General features: G+C 34.2%; 1 protein-coding gene across 1 annotated transcript in view; it reads left to right on the forward strand.

The window, feature by feature from the left end:
- Window positions 1-11,085, forward strand: part of LOC117134867 (ATP-binding cassette sub-family C member Sur) — a 51,482-nt gene extending 40,397 nt beyond the window's left edge. Inside the window, 8 exon segments of the mRNA XM_033294193.1 lie at window positions 165-322; window positions 1,670-1,865; window positions 3,595-4,372; window positions 5,645-5,772; window positions 7,884-8,178; window positions 9,893-10,089; window positions 10,649-10,700; window positions 10,747-11,085. Of these exon segments, the coding sequence (XP_033150084.1) occupies window positions 165-322; window positions 1,670-1,865; window positions 3,595-4,372; window positions 5,645-5,772; window positions 7,884-8,178; window positions 9,893-10,089; window positions 10,649-10,700; window positions 10,747-10,862 (1,920 nt within the window). The 3' untranslated portion in view covers window positions 10,863-11,085.
- The last annotated feature ends 271 nt before the right edge of the window (window positions 11,086-11,356 follow it).

The following is an 11,356-nucleotide window of genomic DNA, read 5'->3' on the forward strand; positions in this document are numbered from 1 at the left end:
CAAAAGTCATTTAAAAATGTCTAACAAAATGCCACAACGAGGCCAACAAGGCCAGCAATATTAGCATGCAACAGAGCTAACTAACACACACACACACACTTACACACATATGTATATAAATTTGAAAGTAGATGTTTTTGCCTCATATATATTTTCATTTACAGAAAATCGCTGCAACGAGCCAACGCTTGCTGCAATTCACATTGCTGTGCCTGTGTGCGATATTGATAAATGTTAGCATTACACCTTGGTTTCTGGCTCTCACCCTGCCCATTTGTGGCGCCTATTATGCCATACAGAAGTTCTACAGGTGTTCGGCGCGGTAAGTAATACATTTACTCTCATCTGTTTAGCTTACATGTTGCTGGTGCTGGTTTTAATGTTGATAAAGCGACTTGCATAATTCTTGTGCAAAGTGTAACGAGTAAGCATTGCTTACTGCTTACTGCTTACTGCTTGCTGAGCTCAAGTTTCAACTGTTTCCTGCGAAAGTTTATTCAAAAGCTGGTCAACACTGCGTATGCTTGTTGTCGCACAAAACTTTTGCTTTTGGCCATAAGCAGTTAAACTTGCTTGCTAACTACTCAACGCCTACCCAAACCCCAAAACAAAATAGCCCAAAAACAAAAACCACAACAAAGAATTTCCATTTCATAAGCATTGGTCCGTTCGTTCTTTGGCTGCTTTTGCCTTTACATATATTTAGCTCTGGGTTTTACTCCCCGCTTCTGTTTGTTTAGATAGTGCGTGTGGCACTATTAGTAGATTTCTATCAAAAGTTCTTGTGGCTTTTAATTGTCTTTCAAGCATATTTTGCTGCAGACAAAGTTTACAGTTTACAGCGTTTTCACCAGCAGCTTAACAGCAGCTCAACAATAATTCTTGTCTTCGAATTATTGCTTAAGGTTTAAACTGTTTGCATTCAAAGCATAGTTTAGATAAAGCAAAGCTACATAGTTTATGCGCAGGACGGATACTTTTGCAATAATAGGCAGCAACCAATATACTAAGCAGATTTCTTTATAAGAAGTTGCTTAAATATTTTAATGACACTATAATTTTTTTTGTAGAATTTTACAAAGTTATTTTAAAGATGTCACAACGTTTTGTTTAATAAAAGTTTTTATTATGTGACTGCTAGCATTAAAATAAAGATAAATAAACAGATTTTAACATAATTCTAATAGTCTTATTGTTAAAATTTATAAATGTTTCTTTTTTATTATTCATAGTGACTTATAATATTATTCAATGAAAATTACTTATGGTATATATAAATAAAAAAGTTTTTAATCTAAAATAGTTAAAACTCTTCTTAAAGCTTCGGAGAAAATACGTTGTGATTCAAAAATGTTTAAAATTTACTTTCGTGCTTAGAACCTTTGTAAAGTCAATTGAAAAAAAGGTTTTAAATAAATTATGACTATCGGTCAAAATATAATTCAATTCAATAATATAAAATACTGTTGGACTTACATTAAATTAGTTATCAGTTATAAGAAATATATTAGCTTAAGTCTATGTAAACTAAAAACAACGTTTTAACACTATTAAATTTTCATTAATATCGATAGTATCGATTATTGTTAGCTTTAGCGAAACAGTTATTGCTAAGCCAATATTTATGCAAATGACTTTAATTTTTGTCCGTTTTATTGTCTTTTCTCAGTGAACTGCAGCGCATTGAGAATTCAACCAACTCGCCGGTAATATCGCATCTATCGGAGACCATACAGGGTGTGACAACAATACGTGCGTATAATCAACAAGCACGTTTCACAGAGATACTATTTAAGCGTCTCGAGGCGAATACGATTGCATTTACCATTTTGAATACAAGCCATCGCTGGCTGGGCATATCCTTGGTAAGTCCTTTGTGAAGCCACTGACAGCCAAATCTTGTACGAATGTGTATATGTGTGTGTGTGTGAGTGTGTGGTTTATTCGTTGGTCAATATAGCAGTTATGCACATGCGAACTTTGTATGTATGAGTGTGTGTGTGTGTGTGTGCTGTGTTTGAAATTCAATTGGCATTTCATTTGGACAGACAACGATTGCGCCAGCCGTAGGTAAATATCAGATACTACTCGAAGTTGTAGTTGTTGCTGTTGTTACAGGTGGCGCTGGGCAATGCCCGTGAGGCTTGTGCTGTGCCAGCGAATTGACTCGTCTACCCAAAAGCCGTCGATTGGGGGCATAGTTTACAATGTTCAAGTGTCTGTTATGGATTTTAAGTGTCCATTGATTTTGCACAAATTGGTACACATTGTGTTGACGTTTGCAATTGTGGCATACTGTATTTTACACATTTGGGGTCTATACCCATAATGGGGGCCATTGAAATTGCTTGCTTTATTGGGCATATTGACAGGTGTGGTCAACTTCATACACACATAACATTGAAGTCCCAATGAAATTTGTGCACTTCGAATGATGACAACAGATTACTGACTGTGGGTTTTGGGTTATACTGCTGAAGCGGCAAAGCTAAATTAATTGCATTATGGCTATTGAGTTGAGGTTAAGCTTAGCATAGTTTCGGATTGTGTAGATATTTCTCTAGGAAATGGTGAATGCAGAGCGTACATGTTCTGATAAGGGAACCAACGAGATTTGCAGCCTGTTATCAAGAGTGAATATTGTTAGCGAATAACGTAAATGAATGTCGTATGCGAATAAATTATTTAATTTTTCTTTCAATATACATTTTTAGAATTGTATAGAGAACTAATTCTTCTTTACAACCAATGTGCATTCTTCTAAGATATGCCTATAATTAGGGAACTTATGATATTCGCAGCCTGTTATGTTGGTGATTTTCATAAATGCATATCGCAAGCGAGTATCGTATGCGAATATCGTAAATCAATATCGTAAATATCGTGAGCAGGTAATCTCTATTTTATTTTTCTTGCAAAATACATTTCTAGAATTCTAAAGAGAAGCAATTCTTTAAATATGTACGAATGTGAAACTAACTATTGATTAATAGTTAATCAATGATATGTGATACACTCTCTCATTCTCATCTCATACCACGTGCTCTATTATTTTCGAATTAGTGCATAACATGCTTGTGTACGAGTTGAGAGCATAACAAAGCTGTAAAACGCCCATCGATGAGACAGACAGACAAACAGACGATGATGGTTCAGCTCAAAGTCAAATGCAAGGCAGAACTCTTTGGCTTGCAAAGTCTGACGAACAAAGACAATCAATGCAACAACAAACAAAAACAACAGCAACAGCAAAAAGAAAAGTTTCAATTGTGGTTTGGCAGCTAGTCCTTAAAACTTTCATTAAGTTGAAAGAGAAGTATAAAAACTTTTTGCTAGCTTGTCAGCTAGGAGCGTGGAATGGAGTGGGCTGGGGGGCCGGTCTGAGGTTCAGTGCGGGTGCATGAATCAGTTTAGTAGAAAAGAGCAAACACGCACACGTGGACTGATTAAAAAGTCATGTGGAAAAAGGAAAACATAATCTTAACCAAGAATGCCAACACTAACAAGCACTCATCAGAGAGCACTCGTGCCAACTCTCTCTCTCTCTCTCTCTTTCTTACTCACTCTCCATCTCTTTCTTTCTCTGTCTCTCAGGATTACCTGGGTGGTTGTATTGTTTTTGTGGCCATTGTAACGGCACTGGCAACGGCAAGCGTCAGTTGCAGCAGTTTTCTAAAGGCAGCAACAAGAGCAACCACAGCAGCAACAACAGCAACGACGACGACAGCAGCAGCAGCAGCAAGTTATGCCATCAATAAAAGCGTCAGCAGCAAGGAGCTAGAGTTAACGCCAACACCCTCGCTGGTCGGTCTGGCCATAAACTACACGTTGTTGGTGCCGATTTACCTTAATTGGGTTGTAAAACTTTTGGCCGATATGGAGATGTATGCGGGCTCTGTCGAGCGCATTGCGTACTATGCACAGCAGCAACAGCCACAGCAGCAACAGCCACAGCAGCAATCCCTGCACGAGGCCGAGCGAGAGCCTCAGGCAGAGCTTGAAGCACACACTGTGGAAATCAGCAATGAAGTCGATAGGTTGCCTGCTCCTGCTGGTGACAAAGTTTGCCCAGGCGCAGCAGCAGCAACGTCAGCTGGCATTGATGTTGATGGAGACGCTGCTGCTGCAGTCGAGACTGAGCCAGCAGCCAGCCAAGATGTTGATAAATTAAATGCAGGCAGTGCAGCCGGCAATGGCAATCACTTAAAGTTTCGCACACTTGCTGACAACTTGCAACAACAACACGAGCGGCTGACAACAACAACAACAACAAACAGCAGCAGCATGCAGCTGACGAAAGATAAAGAAATGCCAACACTTGCTGCCGACAAGGTCGCCATGTCTAATGAGCCAGCTAAGCGCACCAAAAGCTGTGAGTACCCAAGTGTGTGTGTGTGTGTGTCTGCTCTATGATCCTTGAACTTCAATTATATAAAGCTGTCGTTTATATGCATCATTGAATAACATTTGATTTATGGCCGTAGCTCAAGCTTATGCAAGGCTTTGCTTCATAATTATGTTTGCCCGTAAAAGTGAAACTTATTTATGACTAAGTAAACTTTATGACTGTGCAACGACATAAAACATTTTATTTAGTCATGGCTGTTAATTTTCAATTACAATAACTAAGCAAATAAATAATTTTTGGGAAATAATCGCAATGCTCAGGTTAAATATTAAATATTACAATTTCTAATTGATTGCAAATTCAAGAAATTCTGTTTTCGTTGAGAAAATAATGGAAAACAATATTTTAATGTAGTCGTACTATTTTTAAGATTTTTTAAATTATGTTTATTTTATGAAATTTTGCCGACTTATTTATTTTATTTGCAAGCTCAAATACTCAAAAATTTCTGGATTTTGAAAATGATACGAATAACTTAAAAGGTTATTCTAACAATCAAAAATAATTTTTTAAAATATTCGTATAATTTTAATTACTGTTGAGAATAATTTTATTTTACAATTTAATTTTTTTTAATATTTCTAACAAATTCAGCTATAAAAATTAATTTAAGCTTGTGACCAATAAATTATTATTATTGTTCAAGAAAAATGTTTTAGTTATAATTAATTAAAAAATTAGATTGGCATCATCTCGATTATTTTGATTATTGTCAAATAATGCTTAATTATTATAAAATTGTTTGCATATTATGAAAGCAAAACTATTTGTAAATTACACATTAGAAAATCTTTCAAATAATATTAATTTATTTATTGTAGTAATGATTAAAAGTTCTAATCATTATTTACCAGACATGTTTTTAACACACTTTTAAGCATCAAGTTATATAAATAATGGCGCCTAACTAGCTTGACTAAACCAAAGCCTTAATTTGCATATATTAAATCCTCTCACAGACACTCCACAGAGCTCTATGACCTCCATGCAAACCCTTTTCATGGCATTTTTTTGTGATGCTCATGCTGTTATCGTCATCACCCTCATCACTTCATGCTATGTTGGTGCTTTTTACTAAAAAAAAAATTTACAACTGTCAGTTAGTGGTTGTCATAATAATCTGGAAAAGGTCAACGTTTTTATGCCTTGTCGAACTCTGATTTTAAATTTTAAACTCAGTGGCTGTGCATTTAATATTTATGTTAATTTTAATTATTTGTTTTATGTTTCATGCAGACCAGAGTGTGCCAATATCCTGGCCACAGCAGGGGGATATAACGTTTGAAAACGTCAGTCTGCGTTATGAGGGACAAAGGACGAATGTTATCAATGGATTGAATTTAAAGATACCAGCGGGTCAACGGGTGAGTAAAAACAATTGAAACTTTGAAGTTGCAACATTTTTTTTTTTTGTTTAACTCGTCCATTCGCTTGGGTTCAATGTGCTTTATACTGTAAATAAACTGTTGCCCGATCCGAGCAATAAATGAAATCACATCAAACATAAAAACTTGCAAGCCTCAAGCTCAACAAACTGTAACTTTGTATCCCATACCATCCCACAGAGTGGTCGTAATCATATATAAATAGTCAGCTCCAGCTCCATTTGGGCTCGGGCATGCACTTTGGCCGCAAATCAACCAAAGCTAAAGGCAACTAACCCTTGCTTTGGCTTTGCTTTGCTTTGCTTTGGCTTCGCTTCGATTGCCAGACGGCGTAAAGAGTCAACAGCTGATTGAAGAGTCGACAAATATGTAACCAGCATAGTTAAATATATCGATGTATGTGTGTGTGTCTACTCGAATGTCCATCATCATTATACTCACAGACTGTTAAGGCTGTGAGTTATGGAGAGAGTCTGCAAGCCACGACAAAGTTGGATACTTTTATTTTTTTGTATATCAGCAAATATTGCAAATTTTCTAAAGTAGTTGTAAATAAAATTGATGGGTTTTTCTCGAGCATTGACTGTCGGTGCAAATAGTAGTAAGCAAAATGCAACAACGTACTGTGGATCGTTTGCCCAAAGCACGTGGCAAAAATATAATTTCGAGTTGTACTTAATTTATGAAAAAGGTTACAAAGATTTTATCCAAAAAATTCCATGAGACAAAATTTAAGCACATCGAAAGACTACTCATCAGATTGAGCCAAATTTCTATAAATTTCTATAATTAAATATATACTAGGTTTAAGCTCTGTAACTTCATTATTCAAATTTGTGCCAAAATATGAGCAATTGGCTAGTTTGAAGCTTTTGAATCGAATTATGTGTTGGGAATTATCTGACTTGTTTTTTTTTTAAGCTAACATAAGAAAATCAATAGAAAATAAATTAGATTTAAAACGTAATGTTTTTTTCTGTTAATCTTGAATACTTTTTGGACTTTGGATTGACTTAAAATAAAAGAATAAACGAGTCTGCCTTACGACTTAGCTTTTGTACATTTAAAAAAGGACGATTGCCACAATTTTAAAATAACTAAAAACTTAAACAAAGCGGGAAAAAAAACAAAATTATTATAATAACAATAAACATTTTTAAAATATTTAAAAAACGTCGAGTTTAACCAATAAGTTTCCCTCGTTTTTGTGTTATGCCAACTTTTGCTTTTTATTTATAAATTTGTTCAAAATATTGATTATGTATATTCAAAATATTAAGCTGATATCTAACCTACATAAAATTTTGCAAAGCGAGCCACAGTGCAACGTTTGACTAGACAAAAAATTTAAAAAAAAAATTTATGCTTTGCAAGCCGTTAAGCAACTTTTGGTTTATTTTCGTGTCAGAGTTTAATTGACTTTAAAATTTTAGCGCAGCTCTAAAAAGCCTTTGTATCAATAGCTCTGCTTGTTTGCTCAGCTTGCTAATAACAACAAAAGCGTAATAACAATACGAAAACAAAACTATTAAAATATGGATATTAAAAATAAATATCAAACACTTCTTTTGTGAAAAAAATCAACAAGAGATGTAAATTACAAATTATTTTTCAAACAATTAGCTTGCAGTAACGAACTTTAGTAAAAAATGCTGCAAAGCTGTGCCTAAGCGACTCAACGAGACGCTGTACAAATTAAAAACTAACTATATGGTTCAATTTGAAAGTAAATAACTGTTGCTGCTTTTTTAAAGAGTTATGGAATTTTTTGTTTTTATTGAATAATTTCTTTCTGTTTAGTTTGCATTAAAACTGTTGATAGAATATTTTAATTAAAACTCTTTTTTATGCTACATTTCTTTATATATCAAAGTGGAATTTAATAAATAAATTATAAGCGTGTGCTGCGGACTTAAGCTGAACTAAAATTTTATTCATATTTGAGCTACACACATGTTGCGCTTATCAATATTTATTGCTTAGTTTTGTTGCTGCCTCAGGCTGCAGCTGCTGGTCAACTATCGTATGCAAATGTCTTTGGCAGAATCTCAGCTGTTGTTGGATATAGTATAAATTTGAAATGCTTACAGATTGGCATCTGTGGTCGCACGGGCAGCGGCAAGTCCTCGCTGGCGTTATCCTTGTTCGGTGTGCTGGAGACGACAAGTGGCCAGATACGCATTGATGATGTGGATATTGAGCAGATAAGTCCAATTGAGTTGCGTACCAGATTGTCGATAATACCGCAGGATGTGCATTTGTTTAATGCAACAATACGTGAAAATCTGGATCCTTTGGGTTATTATTCGGATTTGCAATTGTGGAATTGTCTGGAATTGGCGCAGCTTAAGGAGTTTGTCAATCTGCAGCTGCCATTGGGTCTGGGTGAGTGCAATGCCGAGAGCTTTTTATTGCCAGTTTTTTGTGTCATTGTATGTAAGTTCGAGCTATTGTTATTGTTGTTGTTATTGTTGTGTAAACAAGCCAAACTGTCTGTACGTCTGTCTGTCTGTCTGTCTGTTTGCTACAGTGCGGCTCAGTGACTTTCGCTCTATGACTGTCTGTCTGGCTGTGTGGCTGTCCGTCTGTGTGGCTTATGAAAAAATCATGTTTATTTTTGGCAGCAAACATGACATCTGCCTTTGGCCCTGCCACACAGCCCAGTCTAACTTCAGCAGCTCCACTTGTCTGTTTGTTTGTCTGTTTGATGTTTGCTGCCATACAAAAAGTTGGAATAAATAAAAAAAATGCTAGCAAAAAGCAAACTCTTCATGCATGTTTGATTTTCTTTTTTTTTGTGCTGATTGGCAGCTGTATGTGCTAACACACACACACACACACACACATTTACACATGTGTAGCCATTTAGTTGAGTTGCATGAATCCATATTGATTAACCACTTTAGATTGAGTCACTCACATAACCGTCGATGAGTCAGTTGTTTACATTTTCGACTTGAACTTCCCTTAATGCCATTTAGCAATCAATTCCACTTGCTGCTGCACAATTTTTATTGATTTAGTTGTAAATTATGCAACAGTCAATGGGAATTAAGAGTTTAGAGGTTTATAAACTGGGAATTAGTTTAGGCAAAAAAGCAATTATTGTTCAAATGAAAAACTCTTAGCACATTAGACGTTTAGCAATTTCAAATAAATGTTTAATCATTTCTGTATCTTTTCAATTATTTTCAATTCTTCAGGCAAATACTTGGCGTTCTAAAGAGTTAAGCGTCTAAAATGATTTATTTATAAATATTTTATTAGCTGAGAGAAAAGAAAACATCTTCATTTTTTGATTCCTTTGCTTTAAAAACAATTAATCGATACAAAAGAAAACAATTTTTTTTTTTAAATTTTAAGAGATAGATTGCATTGTCTTAAAAACTTAATTAAATTTGAAACTGTTGAGCTTTTAATTTAGTATTGAAGCATACAAATTAATTACTATTTAAATTAACAAAAGGTAATTAGCCAAAATGATTCTTTTATGAATAAATGCGACAATAATTAAATTTAATTTAAAATTGGGTAACATCAGTTATTAACCACTTTTTCATGTGTAAAAATAAATAAATATTTATTGTTGCAGTTTTCATTTTAAGAAAAATTTCTTATATGGTTTACTTATTGAAAAGAAAATTAAATGTAGAAATTTGATTAGAAAAGTTTAAATAGTCTTTTGTATGAGTTCAAATGAGAGTAATGAATCGTACTCTAATTACTTTAATGTTAAATTAATAGCTCACTCAGATCCTTATGGTTAATATACATTAGTTGCGCTTTAATAGGCCAAGGCAAACAGACAAAGGGGCTAACAGGAGCTACACCCCTTAGCATGCAACTTACACAAGCTACGACCTTGAAACTCACATATAAGCAATGCTACCCCAGCCCAGTCCAGCCCAACTGTGGGGTTAATTTGCATCGTTAAGGTTTAAAGGCGTACTTAACCAAGCGGGCATAATGTCACGCTTATTAAATACAACTTTAATTACGCACTAAAAACTCACATTTTATTGCAACCTTACAACTCTCTTACCCATTTCTATATACGTATGTGTGCTGACTACCTTTATATGTGTGTGTCTGTGTGCAGATACTGAAATCACTGATGGCGGCATCAGCTTAAGCGCCGGACATCGCCAATTGCTCTGCCTGGCACGTGCCATTCTACGTGGCTCCATTTGCCTTGTATTGGATGAAGCAACAAGTAACCTGGACAGCAGCACCGAGCGCGCTCTGCTCAAGGCGGCCGACAAGGCATTCCAGGGACGCACAATTATAACAATTGCGGTAAGCGAGAATTATGCACTGAAAGATATTCTAGGATTTGCATATACCTAGAAGCAAATACTAAACCAATTTATAATAAAACTTAAAAGAAATAAAACAGTACTCGAAAATACTAGTTACTGTAGAAAGCCTCTAATTTATTTAATAAAATAAAATAAATATTTTTATTATTTTTTGATTCAATATAATTTGAAATAATTTTTAAACTTTTGGATTCTTTAATAACTTTGCTTTATAATTATGTTTGCCAATATGCAGTAACTTCGTTTATTTGATTAATTATTACCTCAAAAAATTCCAAGTTATTTTTTTTATATATTTTTTGAGTTTATAGTTAAATTTAAATTCTATTATTATTATTTTACTTTCTATTATTTTTGCTAATATTAAACTGCTTTAAGTATTTGATATCATTTATTTTTTTTATATAGACAGATAACGAATGAATATTTAAAACGATTAAAAACATATGTTGAAAATTAAAATTATTTTTAAAATAAAAAGAAAAAACAATGTATATGATTTACAGTAATAGCAGTTTTTTAAAGATTTTTTGCAGGGTATATTAACATTTTTACTGCTTGCTCTTACTTACATAATGTATATGTATGGTATGCTTATATAATTTTTTTTATATTAACTGATGTTTATTTTAAGCGAATATTTCAATGTTTACTGCTTCAACAATTGTTGAGGATGGCTCGCCGAGGCAGCTGCAACAGCAGAGCGACTCCTTGCTGCACGGTCTGTTGCAAAAGGGCGATCAACTCTGAGCCACACACTCACAGAACAAAAAAGTATTAAAAACTTTGATTACCAAAACGCAATCAACTGCAACTTAATTATTTATAGTACTTAGCATGTTAAGCGATTCATTTGATAGCATTTTAGTTAAGCGGACACGCTTTGAACTTTTATTAAGTGTACGTACGTATATGTGATTTATATTTTATTCAATACATACACTATATGTTTTGTGTACAATAAAAGAAGGTATAGAAATATATAAAGCGCTTGTCAGAAGCAAACATTAAGTTTCCGTTGCATACTTTTAAAAATATTACAAAGTCGCTGCCAACAGTGCGTATACGCTACGTGACCACGTGACAGCACGTGTGTGTGCGTATATATATGTATATATATATAAACGCCAACGATCTGACAGCCATATGATTTGTGCACATAGAATTTTACTCTATATATATATATATATCGTATATATGTTCATATGTATACACGTGCATTTGCGGATATTTGATTTTTTCAG

This window comes from Drosophila busckii, chromosome 2L (assembly GCF_011750605.1).
Source record: "Drosophila busckii strain San Diego stock center, stock number 13000-0081.31 chromosome 2L, ASM1175060v1, whole genome shotgun sequence".
Classification (NCBI taxonomy): Eukaryota; Metazoa; Arthropoda; class Insecta; order Diptera; family Drosophilidae; genus Drosophila; species Drosophila busckii.